The sequence below is a fragment of the Dermochelys coriacea genome, chromosome 9 (assembly GCF_009764565.3).
Source record: "Dermochelys coriacea isolate rDerCor1 chromosome 9, rDerCor1.pri.v4, whole genome shotgun sequence".
NCBI lineage: Eukaryota > Metazoa > Chordata > Testudines > Dermochelyidae > Dermochelys > Dermochelys coriacea.
In genome coordinates this window covers 6,299,790-6,326,141 of record NC_050076.1, presented here as the reverse complement: position 1 = coordinate 6,326,141, position 26,352 = coordinate 6,299,790, and the positions used below count along the sequence as shown (strand labels likewise).

The 26,352-nt window shown below is 40.3% G+C and overlaps 1 protein-coding gene across 3 annotated transcripts in view; it reads right to left on the bottom strand.

Moving 5' to 3' along the window:
- Positions 1-26,352, bottom strand: part of PSMD1 (proteasome 26S subunit, non-ATPase 1) — a 117,108-nt gene that overhangs the window by 31,694 nt on the left and 59,062 nt on the right. For all 3 annotated transcript variants that reach the window (XR_006273982.1, XM_038415537.2, XM_043491574.1), the window contains exons 17-18: positions 14,031-14,145; positions 11,039-11,155 (exon numbers count right to left, since the gene is read on the bottom strand). Coding sequence is in view for 2 of the 3 variants with exons in the window: in XM_038415537.2 (XP_038271465.1) it covers positions 11,039-11,155; positions 14,031-14,145 (232 nt within the window). In the remaining variant the exon portion in view is untranslated. The remainder of the gene's footprint in view (positions 1-11,038; positions 11,156-14,030; positions 14,146-26,352) is intronic.

The window sequence follows — 26,352 nt, the reverse complement described above, 5'->3', positions numbered from 1 at the left end:
ATATACAGCAGTATAAACAAGTGTTTGTATTAAATTTTAGTTTGTACTGACTTCAGTAGTGCTTTTTATGTAGCTTGTTGTACAAACTGGCAAATATCTGGATCATTTGATATACCCCCTGGAAGATCTCTGTGTACCCCACGTGAGAACCACTGCTCTAGACCAGTGGTTCTCAACCAAGGGTCTGGGGCCCCCTAGGGGGCTACAACAAGGTTTCAGAGTAGCAGCCGTGTTAGTCTGTATCTGCAAAAAGAAAAAGGAGGACTTGTGGCACCTTAGAGACAAATAAATAAATTTGTCAGTCTCTAAGGTGCCCCAAGTACTCTTTTTCTTTAAGAAGGTTTCAGGGGGTCTGCCAAGGAGGACCAGCATTAGACTCACTTGGGCCCAAGGCAGAAAGCTGAAGCCCCACCACATGGGGTTGCAGCCTGGGGCTGAAGTCAAAGCCTAAGCAATGTAGCTTTGCAGGATGCCCTGTGGCATGGGGCCCCAGGCAATTACCCAGCTTGTTACCCCCTAACGCCAGCCCTGGCTTTTATATGCAGAAAACCAGTTATTGTGGCACAGGTGGGCTGTGAAGGTTTTATAGCATGTTAGGTAGACCTCAGAAAGAAAAAGGTTGAGAACCCCTGCTCTAGACCATCATCATCGTGAAGGACACACCCATTCATATCAGTAACCACCATTTGTTAAACACAGATGTAACAGTGATTGCTACCTTTTTTTTTTGTTCTCCATGCACATTACACTTGTAACCGAGGAGTGACAGATCAGCCATCTTTAAACAAAGGACAATGCAGCTGAACAACAAAACATTTCTCAACAAGGATAGAAGATATAGACTTCAGTAGGATGCAATTACTCGTTATTCACTCTTTCCAAGAGAACAGTAAATCAAGCCAAGTTCTTGTTAATAAGATTCTTCCTCGTCCAATTCCCCTTCATTCTGAGAATTGTTTTTGTTTTTTTAAATGAAAGGACCCAAGTTTCCTTAAGGCTGTGAATGCTAAAACAAGGAAGCAATTTAAAATTTTATATATACATTAAACATACACACAATGTACTCTCAGTATTTTAAATATCTTGTACCAAAAAATCCCCTCTATTTTATGTTATGCTATCATGAGTTTTATAAATGTAAAATCTTGTACCAGGGCTTAGAAATCTTTTATTTATTTATTTAATATAAACGTTTTTACTCATGTTTATCATGCCAGATCTCGTGCCCTGCAAAGAGACATCCGTTTGCATTTAGTGTAATATTTCTAATTGCTCTTCCTAGTCACAGGATCTGAGATAGTGTGTGTCTTAACAACTTTGGAATCTACCTGGGTTTTCAATTATAAAAACTATGGCTTCCATGGCATTCAATGGGACAAACGTTTTGAAAAGGAAGCCGCAAGCACTGGTTGTGGCCTCTGTCAGTGCTATCTCAAACAAACAGGGACATATACAAAACTATAGAAGATGGAGTAGAACAGTATGTTGAAGAGACTAGTTTGAGTATTAGATTGCCTTTCGTATGAAATATTGTCACCTCATTCCTGTGGCTCTGGGCCCTGTTTTTTGGGTTCAGATTATTTATAAAAACTGACAGCTGCTACAAAGCTCGGCAAAATTGCTAGCCACGTGGGCCGTAATCTGGAATTTACACAGTAATCAAATCTTCAGAGAAACGGATCCTGGATGAAGCAAGAGACATTCAGCAGAACTGCTAATGTTCACACTGGCATCTGAAGTCTGACAATGAAGTGCCTCTGTGCATAGGCCAGAAAGGCCTCTTTGGGAAATGAGAGGCAGATCTTGGGGCAGGAAGTTATTCACTTCCGTCTGTGCATCAAAGCCCAGCAAACCTTAGTCGCAAAGTATCTGTAGATGGTTTATGCTGCTGACACTCACGCACATTAAATACATTTCTTTTAATGAACTAGAACATACAAATCAAATGTATTAGCACCAACCCTGAACCAAGAACCTGTGAGCAATGTCATCACAGGAGCAGTGCAGGTCCAGCAGGGTTAGCCATGGCATGAGGAGTGCAAGGAACCAAACTAGAATAAAAGTCATCTTGCTGTCACTAACTTTATCAGGCCACTCATACCAGAGCTCCATATGAAACAATACGGCCTGTGTGCAATGGGCACAGAGCAGCTGTTAATAAATTAATGTCTAATAGCTAGAATGAAACTATTTCAGATCAAGTTGTTATGCTGTTTACTATCTGAAATGCAAGACATTGACTACCACTACAAGAGCCATTCTGGTCTTGGGTAAATTCTATGGGTGATATTTACCCAAATTATTTATCTAAGAGCTGATCTGACAGTTTATGTGCAGGGTCATCCTCAGTAGTATTTGGGTTGAAGCGCTTTTGCTGGCAGTTCCTAGATACGAACACATGACAGTAGGACTCCATCAGGGTGTTCTCAGTCAGAGGTTCCCAGCTGTAGATCTAGAAGGGCAAGTGTTGGCTGACATTCACAGTGCAGCGCAAGATACATCTGTTTGGTCAAGGACTGACCAACTACTGCTGGTGAGGTTTCTCTCATGAAGCAGTACAGTGAGGAAGGTAGGTGCTGGCTATTGAGGGCAATTTACTTTAATCTGTTCCTTGTTTTCAATTCAAATCATGTTCTCAGATGTCACAATGAGCAGCACATGACAGTTCTTAAATAGTTTTTCTAAACTGTGGTATGAAGCCCAAGGAGCTTTGTTTCCCACCCCCGTAATATTTCTCGGCACTTTCAAGTTTTACAGCATTTAGAAAGGTCAGCTCAAAATTTATTTTGTGTTCTCCTGGAAGTAACCCAAAACATTTGAGCAGTGACTCATTTGATCTCTGGTAATAATATACAAAGTTTTACCATCTTGATAATTAAAGGCCAAAACTATAGGCCATCATTTCACTGAAAGCTAAACTATCAACAAGCAATATCTGAAATGCTGAGGAAATAACCCAGGCTCACATACCTGAGGACAAATGCTTCGAACACAAGAACAAACACAGAACTCTGATATTTTGTTTGATGCAAAACTAGACGAAATGGTTCATTTGCAACTAATTTTCTGGTAAATAATTTTTTTTTAAAATGAGTGAAAATCAACTTCTCCACCCCCATACTTAATGATCATCATACATAATATGCAGATTTTGAAAGACTGTTTACTATGAAGGAGGGAGTGCTTAGTCATTGAGCAGCAGCAGTACACTGAAGACAGCTGTAGCCAATTGGTGCAATGTACACAATCCCCCTCACAGAACCAAACATTCAAGGTTAAGATTATTTAGGGAGCTGTGGCTCCAGCCCACCTCAGTTCCTTTCCACGTAGTCATAATCCGTATCAGACTTAGAAAAGAGTAAGGTTTTGAAAATGGGGAATGGGTGGATCAATACAAATTTATTGTTAGAAGAGCTGAAGTTACTGTGTATGTACACCTTTCTCCTTTGAGTAGTGTCACTACAGAGCCCACAGCTAGGGAGATTCATTCGTTATTCTTGTACTTCCCTCCTTTACAGATTTGTTAATGCTAGTTAATTGTTCTCCAGCATTGGGGAATCAGACCTAGCTGTCAAATCTAGAGGAACACTTCATAAAGTAGAATACAAATAGAATACCAGGTAGTGGAAATCCATCTCTCTGTAACTATTCATCAGAGACTTTTTAGGGAAGTTGCTTTAGACAAGGTGAAGTATGTGTTTTAAGACTTTCAGACACCTTTCAGACAGACTTTCAGACAGGGACACCTGCAAAGTAGGTGATCGTAATCCTTGCGTATGATGAAGAACCTAGATACAGTCCAACGGTAATTAGTGCTTTGCAAATGCCTAATAGATAAGACAGCACACAAAGTTTTATCCGTCAAAAAATCCCTGATCAGAGACATTATGCCACTGCTTTCCATCCCCCTCAGATTTATCCACACAAGCTAAATTTAATCTAGGCAATTTTCATATGGACTTTGCCCTATCTAAATAAAAGCTAAGAGCGTAACATCTAAGCTATTCAACCTAGCCTCTTCTGGTGCTAAGTGAAGTTTAGGCAAGACTATTTGGAGATTAATGGATTGGTTAAAATGGAAATTAGAAATCGCTTTAGTCAGCTATTTGGGATGCTGCATAAAGCCACCTTCCCCTTATGACTCTCTGTATAAATGAGGGCTAGCCCTCAAGACTTGGATCTCACAGACTCTTCTGGCTGAGGCCATCACTGCACAGAACACGGATCTGAGGGATAGAGGATACTGAGAGCATCCTCTCAAAGGTTCAAATGGCGATTTTATTAATGTCGTGAGTATTAGGATTTAAGTCACAGCAAAGCGGCAATTCACAAATAGGGGAAAATACATATTTAGTGCTTTCAAAAATGTCTTCACAATAGACTGTGCAAACACTGAAGATCCTTCTGTTAGAGGCTGGTAAGCAGATCTGATTGCCAAATGGTCCATAACAGGGGCCAGGGTAGCAGTCCAGGATTGGAGGACTTGGGTTCCTGAATAATGCTCTTGCGAGAGACCTACAATGGAAAGTTTTTACTTTAAGCACAGGTTTTCCATGCTGGGGGGTTTATTATTATTAATTACGCCTCCCCAGAAGGATTTTCTGCATCATATATATGTTCAAGTCAGAGTTCAACAAAATGCCAACATGAGACTTCAAGGCTCAGAGATTTTGGATCTAGAGGAAGAGCCCAGCACTGGTCCTCAGACAGATCTGAAACACCAGCACTAGGACTGGAAGTTCTGGTAGCAGGGCTAGGTGTGGTCAGAATAAGATGCAACAAGCCAAAGTTGGAGCTCTCGATTTCTCCTGAACTCTGTCCTGTTTGATTCTGTGAAGATATCAAAGCTAACTCAAATAAATCAGATTTAACATGTCAGACAGGTAATGTTTCTCTCCCTTTGCTTTCCTAACCAGATTTGCAGGTTACTAACACATATAATGAAGTTGTCACATATTTGTATTGCAATATTCTCATTGTATCTATAGTGTAAGGTTGTGTTTCACAAAGTAAGCCATTCCTGCTGCCTTCCTGGTTAAGCAAGAAGGTGGATTTCATGCAAGACAAACAGAGAAGTGGAGTTCTGTGCTGTGCTGGTACATAGCTAGTTTGGTTCTATACACTTACACGTAACAGCAGAAGTTTAAAAAAGCATGTTGGATATTCTCCCAGCACGGCACCCAGTGAGGAGGAAAAATTAAAGTTTTGATTCCAAAGAAACCTTCTCAGTTTTGCACAAATCTTTGCTACACCATTTGTAACTTCCAGAGAAGTATAAATAAAATCTTGGCTTTGTTTGAACTACTGAAGTCCACTTGCCAGAAGATAGCACATGATGCTTTCATAATTTATAATTCCATTACAAGGCCTCCCCTCCCACTCAAAGAGGACTCTGTCCCATGCAGAGATAGAAACAGTGATCATCTAAGAGTTTGTTGTTGGGGTTAGAGACAGCTTTATGCATGTGTTTAGGTGATAGATTTGCTTCCTCCCCAAGAGATGGAATGGGTCATAAAATTAACAGCACATCATACATTAAAGGAGACAAACTACAAATTGTGCATATGGCTATAAACTATAGCACTCTCAACCTCCAAAACAGAATTTAATCTAATCTCATGGGTAAGTGAAAAGGTGGGTTTCATGCAATGATACAACAAACAGAAGTGGAGCTCTCTACTGTTCTGATACACACCCTAGAATTTTTGCTTAAAAAAAAAAAAAAAACAGATTTGCCCCATTCTACTACGAGGGCAAAAAGATGATTGCTTTTGAGATTGTCTTGAAGTGTTAATCCATCAACATAACAAAATATTGTTTGTAAGCACCGCTCGGAGGGAGATGAGGGAAAATAGAATTTATAACAAAATCACCAAGTTCCAAACAACAGGGGATAATTAACCAGTCAGATGAACTCATTTAACAAACAAGGCTTGTGAAATAATCATGATGCCATTCAAACAAGACTCTGCTTAGTAGTTTACAGCAACCACTTCCAGAACCATTCATTCTCAAAGTCCATTTTACCCAGGGCTGATGCTGGAAATGTATTTTTTTTAATCGAGAATGGTTACCCTACAGTAAATGGGGTTGTTTGAGAGGCTGTAATCCGTGTGGAACCTACTGCAAGTTAAGTAACCATTCTTTCTTCTTCAAGTATGTGTCATGGTGGATCTGACTGTAGGTGTCCTCCCTGGACAGCCAGAGTGAGGAGTTTTAGCTGTGTTAAACAGTGACTGAAGTACTGCTCTCCCAAGTTGGATATCTAACCAGGCTGCCATGTCAAGTGCATAATGTTTAACAAAAGAAGTGGTCTGCTCCACATGGCTGCCTTGAGGCTCTCAGAGACTGGCACATTTCTGAAACAGGCGGAAGATGCTGCTAGTGCACTGGTAAAGTGTGCCTTGATTTCACAGGGAGAGACTCACCAGCCAAAAAATAGCAGGTAGAAATGGTAAGTGGATCACGCAGTGAGAGTCTCTGTAACAAGATAGCCTGACCTCTTGAGGTCCATGATGTGGCCACAGAGAGGCAGGGAGACAGCCTGAAAGCTTCTTTCTGTTGAACTAATAGAACAAAACGTTGGAGATGTCAAAACCTGCTTTCCTCCCAGTGAGCGCAGCTTCAGAAAGAAGACTGTTAAAATAATCAATTGGCTTAGGTGGAATCCTGAGAGCACCTTAGTGTGGAACAGTAGGAATGTTACACAGGGTAGTCTGATAGTCCTTGGCTCCAGGATGTACTTGTGAAGTTCCAGGTTGTCTCAAGACCATGTGCCTTGTATCTGAAGATGGGTCAGGTGGGTGCCCCAGCCTCTTCTTGATGCATCTGTGATAAGAGTCATTGTTGTGAAGAGAACAGAGAATGGTACCTCTTTCTCACAATTACCGAGTCTAGCCACCAAGCGAGCTCTTGTGGGACTTGAGGCAAGACTGATCCTCCTGTTCATGAGACATCTGTAAGGGGAGCCACAGTTGTAAGGGTTGTAGGTGAAGTCTGGCAAGCAGCATCATGTATGTGCATGCCAACATGTGGCCTAAAAATCACAGGCACATACTTACTGTTGTTGGACTAGCCAACAGGTCTTTTACCACTGACTGGAGGGACTGTCATCTGGCAGGTAGATTCTTGCAGATCTTTAGTTGATTAAAGCTATTGTGAACTTTATCATCTGTGATAATGTGAGGAAATGTTTTTTCATAGTTCACCAGAAGACTAGCTGAGAGAACAGGAAAAGGATGCATTGAAAGGCTGTCACAGTCTCCTGCATGGCAGGCATGTTCAGCTAGGTATAGGTAGATGTGAATTCCTTGTCTTCTTAAATCTGGTGCCACTGCTGCCAGGCATTTTGTGAACATGCTTTGTGCTGTGGAGAGTCCAAAGTGTAGAACTCTGTACTGATAATGGTTGGTCCACACTGGCCCCCTCTCACCAATTCTCAACACTGTGCAGGGCTTGCTGTACTCCTTTCTGAAGGTTCTGCAGTGTTTGCCCTTATGGAAAGACACGGATATCTTTCTCGAGCTTCTGCACTGGTGGTCAGAGCAGCCCCTCCTGGGGCGTGATTTCCATACCAGAGGTGTCGGTGCTGGTTTCAATGCTGGAGCCAACGTCTGTGCCAGATCTTTTCTCCATGCTAATTTTAGGCATTGCCTATCTGCTTGACAAGACACCGAGCAACCCTGGTTTGTCCACTAGTAGGATTGTGGAGTCCATTTCCTTGGGTCTGACAAAACCTTCAAGGACTGACCTAGAAGATGGAGTGTCAGCTTTGCATCTCATGCATTCCAGTAGAGGACAAGCATACCAAGCATTTGATTGGAATATGCAATTTCCCCTGGCAAGATACACACATACTGTGTCTCTTCAGGGGGATCTGTCCATTCTGCAGTGGACTAAGCTTGAAGCCCACAGATTTTCAGTCTGACACAAGGAGCCCTGTATAAAGAAACAGGGTGCGGGCAGGGTCTAACCAATAGAGTTTGGCCCAGACAGGTTGGATCAGTTCATGGAGGTCATAGATCAGAAGTGGTTTGGAAGACTGGAAGATTTTGAAAAAGTTTAGAATGAGGTAAGAACTAGCGGGTCAGATGCTTGCCATGTTCCGTCTTGCTGCCATAAGCAGTAAGAGTGAACTGATCACAGCTGCCCTGCCCTTATGTCCTATGGGAGCACCCTGATAGCCCAACAATACAGCAGTGTCTTTCTCCTCCCAGGACTTCAGAAGCTCTGGGAATTAACTACACAAATTAAAAAAAATTTCAAGCCCAGACCTGTGTCTCTCGGCTCCTTCCCATCCTTGAATTTCATTGCCTTTAGGAGCAACCAACACCTTATTTTCAGAAAGCTATTATAAGAGTAGTTTTTCCATGCTGCAAGTTACCCTGGCTCTAGAGTCTAGCAAAGCTAAAGCCAACATTCACTTTCATTACTCCTGATTAAAAGAATCTCTCTTCAGACTAAAAGAAAAGGAGTACTTGTGGCACCTTAGAGACTAACAAATTTATTAGAGCATAAGCTTTCGTGAGCTACAGCTCTATAAACCTTGAAGAAGCATTGAAGAAGTTTTCCAAGGATAATAATTCTTAATTGACAATGTAACCCCAGTGCATCCGGATAAAGTACAGAGAATTCTTATTCCCATTACCCTAGAACCAAAAAAATTAGAGATATGAAAAACTAGGATATCTAGTCCACCTCCCTGGCAATGCAGGATAGTTTCCTGTAATACATAAGACTTTCACTCATTTCCTTTAGGAGGCCGTTCCACAATTTATTACATCTGTGAGGAAATGTTCCTTTAAATGTCATTCAGTGCTTTCATAAGGAGAAACCACCTTAATCTTTTATGAAGGCCAACTTTGGTTGCTCTCCTAGAATAGTTGTCTGATCAGCAGCAAGGGCTGAACAAGAAACCTTTGGCTGAACTTCTTCCTTGAAGGAGAAACTGATCCACTCTGGGTTTTGTTTATAAATTAGCTGATTATTTCAGGGAGCACTTGCTATTTTCAAATGTCTTGATCCTGCTTGTATCCCCTACCCCTCTATGCATGGTCAATTCAATCACCATCTACATCTAAAGTAAGTAACCAAAAATTCATAAAATGGCAGCTTGTAAACAGAACTTCACTTTTTAAAAATATAGTTGTCACACGGTACCCCGGCTTGTTTTATAAACCACTCAACCCCAATTTTATGCCTCTCATCCTACATCTGCCTGGCCAACTGTGTTTGTTAACCTTGGGAAGAGCATCCAGGTGTACATCTCTACAGTCTGAGTTTTCAGTCCCATTTTGGTAAAGAAGTCTCCCAATTTTCATCAACCCTAAAAAACATCTAATTTTGCAAGTTATTTCCCTGGCTGCACTTTTCTCTGGATAATCACCAAAGTCTTTTGCATAACACTGCTCAAAACCAGCTAGCATTACAAATGGACTAGGTAGGTAGCTCATATGCAGAATCATTCTGAGGCAATTATCTGGCCCCTATAATCACAATATCTGAGTGCTGCACAATCTTTAATGTATTTAGCCTCACAATATTCTGTGAAGTAGGAAAGCTTTATTATCCTCAGGTGGGGAACTGAGGCTGTGATTTGCCCAAGATCACACAAGAAGTCTATGGCAGAGCACAGAATTGAACCTAGGTCTCTTAAGTCCCAAGCTAGAATCCTGACCTCTGGACCATTCTTCCACAAAAGTTAAAGATTGCTTTATCATATCTAAACTTTTCCTTTCTTGAATTTATTTCCATAGTAGTTTACTTAATATAATTTGGTCTCCGAGGATATGGGGATTTACTAGAACTTTATTTTTCACTGCATAATCTAGCAAAATTATAATAGTGATATTAGGCACATTCAGAGATACACGTCTCTTCCAAATGAAATCCAAGTGTTTTTTATAATAGTGTTAGGACACTAGTGATATCCAACAGCAAAATCTACACAATCCCCAGCAGACTAACACAGAAGTGCTTGAAAATATTTTAAAAAAACTCCTTGTCTGTGGAATTTCCCTTGGAACTAGTTATTCTCCCTGACCCCACCATTAAACGTGTGTTTCTACCGGAAAAAGCTTTCTGCTGTCTCAGCAACTAAGTGCAATTTAAAAAAAAAAAAAAAAAAAAAGTGGGAGGGTGGGGGGCAATAAAAGGATGATTTTTTTCAAAAGTTAAACTACACTACAAAACAATGCCATTAAAAGTTACCATGCACAAGGCAGTGCTGTTTTAGCAGTATACAGTATAACCAGCAAAGGCTTGCTGCATCAATACCTCTCTGGGCTGATCAAATGTGGGAGCTCCAAGTTGTCAGTGTCTGATTCTGCTAATGTGGAACTTTTTAGTCTATGCAGCAGTCTGTGCATTACTACCTGTCGTATTCACAGGCAATCTAGTTTTAAAAACTAATAGTGCATATTAACCCATTTGCCTTCACAGTGACAAAACTCATTTTTGAAGAAATGGAGTTCACTCGTTAGTTGCTGCAACTTCTTAGGACAGCAAAATTGTCCTAAGTGAAACTGAAGGACAAGCCACAGCAGAAGCAGAGTTACAGTTATGCAACGTAACAGGACTTCCCCTGATAACAGGTACATCAAACGTTGCCCAGGACTAAATCGAACATAACAAGAATCTCTTTAGTAAAGAAGAGAAGAAAATATGTTCACACATGCTACGCATGCATAAGTTTAAGTGCCTGTTAGCAATTCCAATCTCGCTTTCATCCTCTTATCCAGGGTTTCCAATTTTGGGGGGAAAATGTATATTTACTTATATAACACCAACAGTTAAAACAGTGACAGTTTACTTGACCTGTGCCAGTCAGTGTCCATCTCCCATTCAAAAGTGCATGCTCTACTGTGCCAAGAGTTTGCACTATTCTAAATTTCGCTCTTACAATCATGAGCTCTTCAAGGTACAGACCCCCTCTCTTACTACGTGTACATACAGCACCTAGCACACCTGGTCCCTGAATCATCATCATTACCCAAGGCCATTTCTCACCATACAAGCTGATGCATAACCTATGGCTCACCTTTGGACAGGTGATCTCAGTCTGCTGAATCATGATAAGGGCAGATGCAATCAGAGCTCCTTGACGCACATAGTTCACAGGATCATTTGTCATTGGCTCAAGCAAATTAATTGCTTCCTAAAAAACAAAATACACAAATTAAGCTTATTACTTTTCAAACAACAGGTTTCAGTCAGTCTAATAAAGGGTTATTGAATTAGGCCCATCAGCAAGGTGGCAATGAGGTATAGTTTACTATATTTATATTTTGCCCACCACTGTGATATCTGGGCAAATTTTACAGAAATGTGCACTTATGCTAGTGGACTTTTGCTCGAAGCTAGAGGAGTTAGAGGAATTTGCTGAACAAAACAATGCCAGAATGACTAAAATCTGCATTTATTGCAAGCAGAAATGTGAAAAGTATTTGGCAGGTTAGAATTATTGATAATAATGATAAAAATATCATACTTTATACTTTTATATCTTGCTCTTGCCTCACTTATACACTGCTTCCCTTTCTAGTGAGCACAAAGGTAAGTAAATGTTGCCTTCATTTTACCCAACGTGTAAGAAGCATAGAGGTGTCAAATGATTTGCCCAAGGTTATACAGTGAGTCAATAGCAGAGTAATACAACATAGGTCTCCTAACTCCCAGTCCTGTGCTTTATCCACTAGACAAAGCTTCCAATTCTAAGAACATATTTCGCTTCAAATACAAGTGGTGCTATCTCCACAGATATACACATATAGGGAATCTGTTTTGAAAACCAATATGTTGCTTCAGAACTTAGGATTGCTTTCTTTAGATTCCATGGTTTGAGGTCAGAAAATTCTTTGACAGTTACAAGAATAAAGTCAACATGACATACAACAGATGCATCAGTAAGCATTTCTAAAGCATATATCAACAGGTATTTCAGCATCGCACATTGATTATGTAAAGAATCAAGAACTGTCCAGAAGAGAGTTTATTGTATGCATGCTGCTTATGGATACCCAGTGCTTTTGTCCCTTTCTGTAAAGTAGGTGTCAATTTGATATGTTGGCAAACTGAGCAATCTCTATCCACAGGAGTGCAGCCACTTTCCAAGTCATCCTTTAAGATGCTCTTCTAATTGCTTACTAAAAACAGTTACTACAAATCAAAATTATATTTTCAATAGGGCTCTTCAAGAGCAAGAGTAAAACTAAACAGAAAAAAGGTGTCATAACTACTTGTACGTCCATAGGTCTCCAAGGGTAGATGTCACAGAGGCATCTAAGGGGCATTCTGCAATATTTTGGGGGTGTCTTTCTGAAAGGAATTCATCCAGGTGAATGCAGAAACACAGAACGCAAATAGCAGTTAGTAATACCTACTTTGTTCATAAAAATTCCTAGGACTCCACCCTGCTTTAGGGTAAACATCAAATTACATTACAAGTTAATTACTGCACTACAATCTTTTGATTGTAAACTGGATTTCATCCTGTTTTAACTCTCTCTTGTGCAGGGCTTCCATACTGGCAATGTCCTCACCAATGTTGTAATTTCCTAGGAATACATCAGAAAAACTCACAAAAGCAACTCGACTTTAACCAGAATACTATGCCAAGAACCATTTCTAGGTATTACATTGCGACATCAGATCTACTTTTTGCCATGTGAACTTTCTGTGCTCTTTCTTCTTACATGTATTCATTTGTGCCTCACAGTAACATTGTACGTGTTCAATACTATTTATAGAATATGCATGATGGAAGTGCCCTTCAGCCTAACAAAAAGCTTAACTTCATTTCCAGTCTCTCAAGTTACGACGTATTAACTTAGCCTTTAAAACAGGCTGATATAAGCCCCAGAAGACACATTCGAACATAAACAGATGCTTCAGATCTTTATTTAAGAAATAAAAATAAAGCACAGAACCTCAGCCAGACAGGTTCTAATATCTTGATCATACAAATTATCTGGAAATAAAACAGATGTGGATTGTATCACTATGAGCATTTTCATTAAATTAAAATTGTCAGATGCAGCATGTCAATGAACATTAGTTCCTCAGTGCCACATTCCATTTGAAAAGAAAAGAAAATATGGCTTCCAATTTGCTTTCAGGCTACATGCAAGTCAGTTTATGAGTGCAGACAGAAAATGTCGTAACTATATGCACTTCAAATAGGTGTATTCATGAGTGTGCAGGAACATAAGACTCTAGAAATGGATTTTTAATAAAGGCTAGGAAGCGGGGGGAGGAGTGGTGGTGGGGAGATAGGGATAAAACTGGAAACCACAGATGAAGTTATTGAAAAACCTTGTACCACATCAGACTGAAATCTGCTAGTCCGATCAGTTAAAATTTAGTCCTCCTTGTAGCAGTAAATAAAATTATATTTCCTAACTATTCCCTACCTACCATGACAGCTAAACACTATACATAGTGCTCACTCCCCTAAGAAAAAGAACCCTCAACATACAAGCAAATTAAAGTGCAAAATGTTAGATGAAGCTTCATTTTTGCTATTTGACTTTGCTATGTGGCTATCATGCCGATTATGAAAAAGAAAGTGTCAGGATAATACACGATTTCGTTTTTTCCCCTCAGTGCTAAAACAATAAAAAATGTAAGCCAAAAAAAGTCAAACTCTGGGGTAAACCACAAATGTTTGCGTCTTGGAACAAACGTTTGAGCCATATCCAGACATGTACAAACATGCAACCCAACAAGTTAATTGGCAATTGACTACAGTTAAAAAACCTTTTACTATAGACAAACTCTAAGAGGCTGGAAATTGTGAACAAATGCATTTTGTTCTGCTTCATCTACTTGCTCTTCCTACAACCAGAAAAAAAGACTGGTTCACTCAATGCAATAAAGCACAGAATCTGAGGAAATGCTGATACACTCCAACTGGCTGGAAGACCGTGTGTGTGAAATAACTATTTCTGTGATACTTGTCATAAACGTTATCTGTAGAAGGAAATATAGCAGAAAGAGCCTTGGAGTAGCTATCATTGGCTTTTTGTCCTTACCTTATTTCCTGTGCCAGCACAGCAGATACCCAGAGCCATGGCAGCCCCGTAACGCACATGTGGGTTGTAGCTTTCTGACAGCAAAGAAACTACACTGGGACACTGTTCAGGAGTCCTAGGGAAAGAGAAAAAGAATAGCTCAGATTATTTTATCATTTGAGAACTTAGAGGTTTTACTTCTTGACTATATTGAAAAAAATGTATCCTCCTTCCACATAATTTGCACACCTTGCCTTTTTGATTAAGCTACACTACCATGCTAGATAAGGACAGGCATGCCCTGTGAACTTCCCTTTGTAAAGTGCTCTATTGTGCACAGCAGATGACATACACAAGTCCCATTGGTAAAGGTTTATAGATAACAGATAGTGTTACTTTAAAATGATTAGAGTGCTGGGATTAGGGGACATAGCTGTGAAGACAGAAGTTCTCTTTGTCCCTCAAACCCACACACCAGTGGCAATAGCAGCACAAGATTGCTTCTAAGCAGGAGAGGTGCAAAATCCATAATCCATTCAGTACTTTGTCTCAGTCAGCTGACACCTATAGACTAAAAATGGTACAGACCCAGCCCATTTCAAATATGCCAGCAGTCGGCTAGGCCTGTCAATTCACTACAGTAGTGGAATTTCTAACCCAGAGCCTGTGGCAATGAAAGGACTGTGAACATTTAATACCTGCGAAGCAGCACACAACCCACTAACATTTGTGGGGACATTCATTTCTCCCCTGTATTTACGGATCCTATTTTATCATTCAATTAATCTGAGAGACATATATAACTCTTCAAACTAATGTGAACAGCCTGTTTTAACATTTCAGATGTAGAAAAGCAGAAGATCTTCAAAGTGAGCCTACCGAAGTGAACTCTCCCCATTCAAAATGAGCCAGCGTTCTCTTCACAATCAAAATTCATAACTCACGAGCACTACAAACTGCACTCACACTTGTCAAGGCTAATCTTTTAAGTATAGCCTGCTTGACAACGCTACTGACAACGGCAATATATTGAGAGCACTTAGCACATACGTGTTCCTGAAAAAGAGGGAAGGGAAACTTTGGGTCATCGTTCAGTCACTGCAGCCATCTAGGTATTTCTATAGTACCCATCACTGTATTATTGAGGCACATCTCACAATACCTTCCATTCTAGACTGCTCTTGTATGGATGCCTGTAATTTTAAACCCAGATTTAACACCACACAATTTAACCCAGTTTATATTAAGAGGCAGCTGTAACTAACAATTTGACCAGGAGGTGAACCAGGAACTCCTGGGTTCTAAGTTTTTGGTTCTGACTCAGTGTGTGACCTTGGGCTACTCACTTCATCTCTCTGCAACAGCTTCCTCTCTGGAAAAATGGGAATAGAAAACTCTCTCACGGGGGATTTGTGAGGATTAATGTTTGCACACAAGTAATACAGAACATCTAGAGTAATTAAAAGGTCAGCATTCCATCAAGACATTCAGGTCAAACAATGAGCCAGGCGAGTCACCAGAACAAAAGGACAATTTACAATTCAACATTTGGTTTTTTATTTGTATGTACACCTAACATCTGGGAGTGGTGACCGTGTCTTCCTCTGTTCTATACAGGACTGACTTCACTGACCATACTTAAACAACTACATGACCAGGTCCCAAATCCACTGTCTACAGACACCCAAAGAGCTTCTACTCCACTATTCTGTGCTTGCTAACCTTCCCCTCACAAATTCTCCCAATAGCTCTCATTGCTATCTTCATTGAAACTCGGCTATACAACCCTCCACCCCCACCATTGCCTCCCACTGCCAGCTAACATTTCTGCTTTTAATGCTGCTGAACCAGTTCATCTCGAAAGGCCTCTCAACCATCCAACAGTAATGGCAGCAAGTGGTTGTATGGGGATAAGATGGTTGGCTCTCATAATTCAGAGGGAAAGCCATGAATTCTGAGCAAGTGCACAATCCCTCTACCTAGCCACATATATCACTTCCCCTTCCAGCATATACCATTCTGCTTCCAAGACTCCCGCGCTGAAACCTATAGACAGCACAGAGATCATCCAGTCCAGCTCTTTCGGAAAAGCAATGACACCAGTTGAGAAGAAAAGCCAACAAAAGGGGAATGACTCAAATTTGTTTCTGTCAAGCCAGGCTGGGAGCTCGCTGTCTCCAAGATGCAGCCTTGACTAAGAATGTAAATAGAAGGAGGAAGAGCTCAGGGTCCGTTAAGCGAACAGCGCTGGATCCTACCTTGCAAGCTAGCAGTAGGCATGAGGACTATATAAATTATAAGAACACACAAAATGATTTATCTCCTAAGCTCAAACAACAGCTCAAACACTGACAGTGTCTTTAAAAAACGAGCTATTGTGGAGACAGGGAATGACAAATCCTTTAATAAATGAGCCTAAGCATTCAGCTGTGCAGAACGTTTAGGCTGGTGTACTAAGGTTCTTAACACCTTTGTGTTTGTTTTACTTGAACTTTTGTTGAACAGGCAGACCGCAAGCCAAAGTATAGAAAAACATCTTTGGGCAAAGATAGGATTATACGTTTTGCTAGCATCAATAGCCACATGAATTAATCATGCTGTGAAACCTAGGTTTCTGAACCTGAGTTTAATGACAAATGCCTCAGAGCTAGGATAGCCTGCTACTAAAAATTTGGGATTACTTTAAACCAATTTATTATAGAATTCTCAGACAGAGCTACAACAATCAAGAGGATTTCTGACAATTGTTTGGAATGCTTTTATCTATAGCCCATCATTAAAGTAGTGAAATGCTATCTCATGGGTGGTCTTATGTAGACCCACTTTTGGAAAACAAAACGTGAAACAGTCAGTAATGAAGTCTGATGATATCTTCCAGACACTTGAAACGTGCAAAGCTAATGTACCTGTCTGAGTAAGGAAAAAATATTAGCCATTAAACTGATATAAATATTTACTCTTTGGATAAACTGAATCTCATCACTAGACATGCCGGAGGAAAGCATTCTCTCTTAGTAACTGGAGCTCTCAATACAGACCAGCTTTCTCACAGAATCAAATTGTGAATTATTTGCATGCATATCTACTCTGCTGACCACCAGGCAGCTAAGCCTAGAAAGACTTGACTGTATTGTGGATGTATTGAGGTTAACCATTTGGGGAATCCCATTTCTTCTCAATAACCCCAGTTTGCTCCACAGTAGAGTCTCTATCATATATGTTTTTCCACCCTCTGAAGAGCTAAAAGGTGGAAGCCAGGAGACAGGAGGATGAGCTGATGAGCTAAACTATGAAACAAGATTCTATAAAACTGCTTTGACAAAAGAAGAGCACAGTGATGTTGGAGGACAGATTTTAGCATCAATGCTTAATGAGTAACACTTGCCAGTCTCTCTGTGGGTAACAGGCTTACAACAGTCGAAGGCAGAGGTCCCCAAACTGTGGAGCATGCCCCACTAGGGGGGCATGGATGTATGTTCAGGAGGCATGTCTGGGGCCTGGCCCAGCCCCCACAGCGGGCAGGGACGAACCACCACCCAACTCTGCTCCTGGCCCCAGATGCTGACTGAGGCCCCCGGCCAAGGCTCTATTCTCACTGCCACCCCCAGCTATGGCCCCAGCCTCAGCCCCTTGACCCCTGCCCGTTTCCCTCCCCTCCCGGAGCCACGGGCCCACTGCCAGCCCCAGCTCCGGGGATGGGGGTGTGGACAGGGGTAAGAGGGGGTGCAATGTAAAAAGCTTGGAGACCCCTGTTCTAAGATTTATCAAAGACTCAGGACCTTTTTGATTTGAGACAAAATGGTGGCCATAGTTTAGTGCCATTTACAAAACACAATGCCATTTTGCAAAGTGATCAGATGAAAATCTAAAAAAAGACTAACAGTAACAACCAGACTTGTATCAAGTCTAAATCTTACACATGGAAGTAAACATGATACACCAGGATAACATTTTGAGATTCACTGGATAGGAATCTCAATGAGGATTCAATTTTGCACTACAGCTTTTAGAGGGGAAAAATGTGAAAACAGATATACTTGATAGATTTTAAGGCCAGAAGGGACCATTATGATCATATGATCTGTTCTCCAGCACAACACAGGCCATACACTGAATTTCACCCAGTAATTCCGGCACTGAGCCCCTTAATGTGTGATTAAACTAGAACATATATTTTAGAAAGACATAAAATATTTATTCTTAAATTGAATTATCTGGGTTCCCTCCTTTTGTTTCTAACAATATGAACATGGCTTTTGCACAAGCAAATGTCAGAAATCTTTTTTGAAATAAATTAAAGTTTTGTCTTATATAGCCTGACCACTTAAAAATATTGCCATTTTAACATCACTAGCAGATGTTGCTCTAACAAACCAGTTAAAAGAATAAACATCCGAAAGGAAGCCACATCCTTGCCCACTGCTGGATTAATACATACCGTATCAAGTAACGCCATGTAATAAAACCATGGAGCCCTCTTAAATGCATGCTTACCCAAGGACACATCCGTTAAATGCATGCTGCACTGAAGTCTTAGTTTAAGGGGGGAGGAATAGCTCAGTGGTTCAAGCATTGGCCTGCTAAACCCAGGGTTGTGAGTTCAATCCTTGAGGGGGGCCATTTAGGGATCTGGGGCAAAAATTGGGGCTTGATCCTGCTTTGAGCAGGGGGTTGGACTAGATGATCTCCTGAGGTCCCTTCCAACCCTGATCTTCTAAGTTTCTTCTACAGTCCAAAGCTTTTCACTTCATCAGTACAGAATCTGGCCATGCTAGCATATCTGTCAACATCTGATACAGTTTTCTTATGAAGTTCCCCCCATGAACTGAACACAAGACAGCTTTCAATGCCAGCAACTTATATTTTCATATGTAGCCACACCCCCAGCGCTTAATTTGTAATGAAAGATGTTGGGAATCAAGCTTTTTTTTTTTTTTTTTTTTTAAAATTTCACAGCTGACATGGCAAGCCCAGAGGTGCCTGGGCTATGAACGGCTAGCCAAGCCCAAAGGTGCCGAGGCTATGAACTGCCAAGCCTGGCAAGCCCTGGCACAAATTAAGCACTGCACATCACAAACTTTCCCAAAGACTTCAGTCTCTATCCCTACCAGTTCCCAATAGGAAAAAATTACACTAGTATTTTAAAGTGAACTGAAAAGCTCTTTACCTCTCTAGGCCTAAATCCAGAGTTTAGCATTTCTCCTACAAGAGAAATCCTTATACTGCTTGACACCATTAGTAAAAAGGAAAATCACTGAAATCTTATTTGGGTCCTGGCAGATAGTTGAAAATTGTTCCTGTGTCACCTGCCAAGTGGACTCAAAGAACAAGTACTGCAGTACAGAACCTTCCAGCTCTAGCACACCAGTTATGAATATATGGCTTGGGCTTATTACCATCTGATGGCTGCTCAATGGCTCCTATGTGGAAAATGAAGCTCAGATCTTGGTGAACCAGTATTCACATCCCAAAACACACCAACACAACTGGTGCCTCTTAGTTGACTATCTCAGTAGAAAGGCCAGAGACCGAATGGGCCCAGTCCAGCAGCTGACCCCACTAGGATAGGGTGGAGACAATTTCCAGAAGACATGGTTAGGAAAGATTTTACTGCTTTGGTATCTATTCTGTGGATAAAAGACTTCAGTCTCCACGTCTCAAACTGGCTCACGTTACGAGCAACAAACAAAAAACCTTTAAAAAAAAAAATTTAAGAGTCTACCAGGACCACAAAAAAAAAAAAAAAAGAGATTCCCAACAGAATAAAATTTGATATTTTATTAGTTTTACTCACCAGATAGTTCCTCTGAAAACCTCTAAAGAAAAAAAAAAAAAAACAGTTCATGCAGCTAAGGATTTTGAAACTTTACTGAAACATGGGGCCAGAACAGAAATAGCACAGAACAGCCTCTAACTTTATCATCCAAAAGAACCTGGTCCATTTGAACTATTATCTCAGTAGTTCTTAGAGATGCTAGTCTCCTGGAAACAGATAAATCAATTAGCAACTAAGCATAGCATTAAATGTTCCCAAAAACATTATTCAGAGGAGCAAAAATGTGGGATTCCTCACCGCTCCCAGGGATGAGAGTGGGAAGGGAGCTTTTCCTAAATCCACAATGCAAAACTTCATACAGTAAAAGCAGAAATCATATACGGTAAGATTGTAATAAAGTCCTCGCAGAGGATTCAACCAGTCAGAACACAGGGTGGTCTGAGTACAAAAACATCTTGACCATGGATGGTCATGTTTCAGTGGTAGTCATGCATGGCTTCCCCTGAGCTCCAAAGTTATCAGACGTTTCCTTCCCTTGCCCCTGCGACCCAATTTTTCGTAACATGTATGCTGGGAAATTTTAAGGCATTTTATTTGGGGTTTCCCTTGAAGATCACTTACAGTCCCAACTACTGCAGAATGCAGCTTAGTGGATTTTGTCTAGAAGGATCTCATTGAGACATTCTTTGGTTTATGCACCCTCTTCTCATTCACATTCCTCCTTTAAACTCCCTTCTTGAAGAAAGTATACAAGCAGTATATTAAAACAAACTTAGCTCCTCTGCTGGGGTCTCCCAGTGTCTGCTTAGGTTCTTATATCATGCTCATTTTCCAGGGTAACAGCATTTCAGTGCCTCCCGTTTTCTGTGTCTGTTTTGTACACTGTGCACTCTTCAGGACAGGGATTGACTTCACTTCCTCTGTACATTTCAGCAACACTTAATTAATAAACCATTAATATACATAGAAGATAAGCAATATGTACATAAGGCTCCTGAAAGTAAACCATCACATCATGTGTGCGGTAAGAACTAAAAATGGAAGTGTTTGAACCATCACTGAAGTTATGCAAGCATTTATTTTTTTTAAGACTCTAAATATTTAAGGATTTTACAATTTAGAGAAAAATAAGACGCCTGAAAATTAAAGAACAATGCCAAATATACTTTTAAGAACTTCTTAATTAAATTCTCCCTGCATATTTTTCAGAAAGTTCCAAATATTTATGACTTTCCCCAACTATTGGACCTTAATAAATCATACAATATGAAGCTATTTCCATACAGGGAATATCTGGCATGCTGATACTGCCATGACAGATGACACAGAAAAAGTTATAATTACTTCAGCAATAATGACTTCACAAAGCGGAAAAATTGACATCTAATTACAAGATCTGGAGTCATTTCTACAGAGAGAAGTATCAATGGCTCTTTACAGACAAGACAAGACAAGGCAAGACAGTCTCTACCTCAAAGAGCATGCAACTGAAGAAAAAACAGACTACGGGGAAGGAGGAAGAGAGAATGCAACACGATGTTACGCAGTTTGGTTATGTTTGGCAGGCATTTTCTAATTCTGCTCATCAGCTCCTCTCTCGAGAAACTCAAAACTTTTGTCAATCCATTCCCATGCCTGGAATTACCCAATCCAAGCTGTGCCCAATCCAACTTCATTCCCTGCAGTAGCTTTCTCTAAAATACTTCCAGTTGTATATGCAGTACCAGCTAGACAGAGGGAACTTCCGGGAGATTTAGCAATTGGTCACCCTCAGGGGAAGCTCTTCTTTACATTACTGCATCACATCTACATTAGAGGTTGGCACCAGTTTGATGGTATAGCTGTATTTCACCTGTGCAAGTTTATCTAATGTGGAGATGGAATAATTCAATAAAATAGTATCAATGATCTCGAAAAGAGTGAACAATGAGGTGGAAAAGTTTGTAGATATTAAATTAGGAGAGTTAATTCTAGAGAAGGCTGTGAGGAACATGAGTACGATCAGGCAAGACTAGATAAGGGAGAAGTATGCAAGTAGATGAAATTAACACAGAATCACTCCTGTTCTGTTAGTCCCTCAAATTGTCAGTTATATTTTAAAGATTGGAAAATGACTAGATCTAAAGGACAAAAATGAAAAATATAAGATTGTACACAGCTAAAGCATAGTATCTCAGGATATTTCACTTCTCCCCTTGGTCCTTCCCTTATCTCCTGGCTTTCTTTGCTATCCTATACTATGCTAGATCTAATGGCTGGAATCTCCAGAGTTCAGAGTGCCCTCAATCACCGAAGGCCTCAACAGAAATTGAGGCACTCAGAACCTTCTAGAATTATGCCCTTAGCTTAACTTTATGGTTGTAATCATCAAGCATAGCTACGGGGCTGTAGAAATGATAGCAGTTTCTTTTAAAAAAAATGTATATATTGTAACATAGGTTTCCCCTCTCCCTGAGCAAATGTGAATTAAAGTTTTAAGAGAAAGAGTTAGGCACCAAACTGGGGCAAACTACCAGGGAAGGAAGGCTAGCCAAAAGTAGCAAGTATTCAGTTAGTGAGTCTCTGCTGCTGCCTAATGGAACTTGCAGAAGGAAATGCTTCCTGGACAGCCATTCAGACCTGGGCAGGTACAAATCCGAACACCATCACACAAGGAATTCAGCTTTCTAGCTAACTGGAATCAGAGATCCACAGACTATTAAGAAAAACCCCTATGCCAGGCCTCAATACCACTATATTAACACTTTTTGTACCAATGGGCCGACCAAGGAAAGCTTATTTTCCCGTAGGCTGTGTGTAAAAAGCACTCCTTTTCACTGTGAGTGAGAGAAAGAAAGAGAGAGAGAGAGACACACACAGCCAATCACAATGGACAGTAGTTACCTTTACTTCCTTAAGGCACGTTTTTTCATGCAAAATAGCTAGCATCACAACACAGGATTGAAGAAAAACATGTCTCAGCAGGCTCTCAAGAGAGCCCATTCTCACAGCTAGGCAGCAAGAGCCAATTGTATGGTACAATGCCAGAATATAATCACATGCGAGGCCCTCCAAAAGAGTACAAACACTTAATTTTCACTTCAGCAAGAAACAGCCCTCACTGCACAAGTCAAAATAGATGTTTCTCAGACATGTAGGATTCATAATGGAAATTTCTAGAACAAGTGATTTATTTAAAAATCAGCTGGAGACAGTGAGTCCCTTCACAAGAGGAAACAGAGAATTTAGGTTGACAGAGTTACACTTTTATCGCTCATTTTCCCCCTTGAAATGGTTTAAGGTTAGTTCCTAACATGCTGTGAAAGAGAAAATTTAGAAATGTGACACGTGAAAAATAATAAACCCCTTTGAAAATAATGATGCAGATCCAATATAGGCCTATATCAATAACTTACGTGACTACATCCACAATTTTTAAGAGCGCTAGTGTGTATTTTTCTCCAGAGGTTTTACTTCTGTTTCTTGAATTTGAACATGTGAGAACCAAGTCCTCGACTTCCTATACCCACACAAGTAGTCACACTGAAGTCAATGGGATTAATTTAATCCCTGAGGTAGCTTTTAATGTACTTGGGTACTTTTCTGGATTTTGGGGGGGGAGGGGGGAGTGTTAATGATTCAGACACTAGCAACCATTTCATCATCATATTGTCATATTCCCAAACTCTCTTGCAAAGGAAAAAAAAATAGTTGAGTCAAGTCTCAACCATAGAGGAACACAAGACTTATCTACATTTTCACAATAGGTGTAAGCCTGGCACCACTGAAATCAATGGGAGCTTGGGCATGGCTTCAACAGGGCCAGGATTACACCAAAGATTTTTTCAAAATTAAAAAAAATAAAGTAAAAGCTAAGCAAGGGCTTGGAAGATGGAGATAACAAGCTGATGTAATGAGGTCTTGGAACAGATGGGGGGAGTACCTTGTATTGCTGAATAAGAGTCACAAAGGAGTATATACAAGTGATGTCACTGGTTTGAATTAAGCCCCGGTCAGTGGCAAGCAAAATGCTTTAACACCTACTGTCTGGTGGTCAATATAAAAGGTGTGGGTGACCTCAATCCAGATATGTACATCAGAAAAGCCAGCAGGGAGAGAAAAGACATTGTGACTGGGCCACCAAAAAATTATTTTTCCTGTCTACAAAAGGACACCAATCTACATCCTACGTGATGTATTCCTTGCCTACAGCATGGCTTTGTCTATACTAGTACATATCATAGCCATGAGTCACCTCAGAAGAGCTCCACTGAAGCTAGCAATGATGGAATTGAAGCTGTAGGGTAGACAAGACTCATTCATTTGGATCACTCATCCAGCTCCTCTCAAGGTGGTGATTTATGGCTATGAAGTTTGCTAGTGTTAGCACAGCACAATTTGGCTTTAGCACACGGAAGTGTCTTCTACTTTTCATCCTCTCTTCCTTCATTTCTCTCACTCTCTCTCACTTTCTCTAGCTACTCTTAACCCTCAAGTAGCTCAACAAATTGGAATAAATTAACAAATAGGTCTGGATTTTCAGAAACCGCTTCCATTTTGTGCCTACAAATAAATGCAGGTGCATTTCATAGCACTTAATCTCCACTTACAATCATACAATATCAGGTTTGAAGGGACCTCAGGAGGTCATCTAGTCCAACCCCCCTGCTCAAAGCAGGACCTAATCCCCAACTAAATCATCCCAGCCAGGGTTTTGTCAAGCCTGACCTTAAAAACCCTTTAAGGAAGGAGATCCCACCACCTCCCTAGGTAACGCATTCCAGTGCTTCACCAGCCTCCTAGTGAAAAAGTTTTTCCTAATATCCAATCTAAACCTCCCCCACTGCAACCATTACTCCTTGTTCTATCATCTGGTACCACTGAGGACAGTCTAGATCCATCCTCTTTGGAACCCCCTTTCAGGTAGTCGAAGCAGCTATCAAATCCCCCTCATTCTTCTCTTCTGCAGACTAAATAATCCCAGTTCCCTCAGCCTCTCCTCATAAGTCATGTGCTCCAGCCCCCTAATCATTTTTGTTGCCCTCCGCTGGACTCTTTCCAATTTTTCCACATCCTTCTTGTAGTGTGGGTCCCCAAACTAGACAGTACTCCAGATGAGGCCTCATCAATGACGAATAGAGGGGAATGATCACTTTCCTCAATTTACTGGCAATGCTCCTACTTATACAACCACTTGATGAGGCCTGCAAATCAGGGAGAGATCTGTGGACTAAAAACTGCTCCCATGATTATTTTCACTATAAAAATCATACCTGCAGTTACATGCAGGCATAAAATCGAAGACCTAGTTGAAGCCTTGAGAAAACTGGATAAAAATGGTCACTAGAGTGATATTTTCATCTCCTTGTATTAATTTCAGTTTTATTTTCATGTGCATGATATTGTTTATTTTTCTGATACTTCAAGAGGGAACATGATGGTTAGATGGAGATGGCGGTTACTGCACCTGGACTTTTCATTTCCTAAAATAATTTTTTTTTGAGAAGATAAAATGTCTCTGACCTTATGAGACCCTTAGGGATTGAGATTACAGGAGATCTTCTGTCCTAGTTCCCTTATATAAAATAAGGGGCATAGATTTTGCTGGAAATTCTATTCCACCTTCTATTATACAGATATAAAGGTATGTGGGTGCCATGTAGATGTGTCAGAAAAAATGGATGTAATTCTCTAGCATTTATTTTTCATAACATAGGCAACTGTATTAAGGCATTGGAATTCTGGATGTCATTTGTGACTCTCCATCCCATCTGCTCGGCAGGGAAATAGAGGATCCTTAAGATAAATTGTTCACCGTAGCTGAAAAAGATATTGACAGCTCACAATAGGAAACAATTCCATGTTAAATTTAAAGCTTACAGAGCAAAGTGGGAACAGAGTGTTTTTTTAAAGCAGTATAAATAGATGCAAGTACTGATACGATCATCTCTTTAACCATTCACATATTACTTGTCCAGGCCTAATCTGGTTCCAAGTGGGAGGAACAAACTATCATGTTATCAATGTAATTTAATTCTCCATGTGAAATTAGTACAAAATAGGAGCATATTAGTACTATATAACAATCACTGTAATACAATATGAATGTACAGAATTAACATGGTGGAAAGAATATACTACAAACAGATTCTATGAACTGAGTGATAGGATCATGAAATGGTTAAAATACAAGTATGCATATTTATTTTTTCTCCTATTAACCAGCAAGTATTAAATTGGGGGGGGAGAAAAGAGGGGGGAGGAGAGAAACAAAAAAACTTCTCTGACATAAAGAAATCCTAAACTACTTTATCTGTAATGTGCACTGTTAATCTTAAGAGGTTGCTGTTCAGGTCCAAAAAAATGTCATATATTAAATTATTTCCATAATTTATTTACAGCAGATTTTTCTCTTCACTTATGTGGATTCCAGGAAGCGCATGCAATTTTTAAAAATTAATACAGAATGAATCATGATTCACTGGGGACCTGGTCCTGACAGAGCACAAAGAGTATAAGCAATTCACTAAATTTAATGGCCTGTGATATACAAGTTGGTCTAAATGATCTAATGGTCCCTTCAGCCTT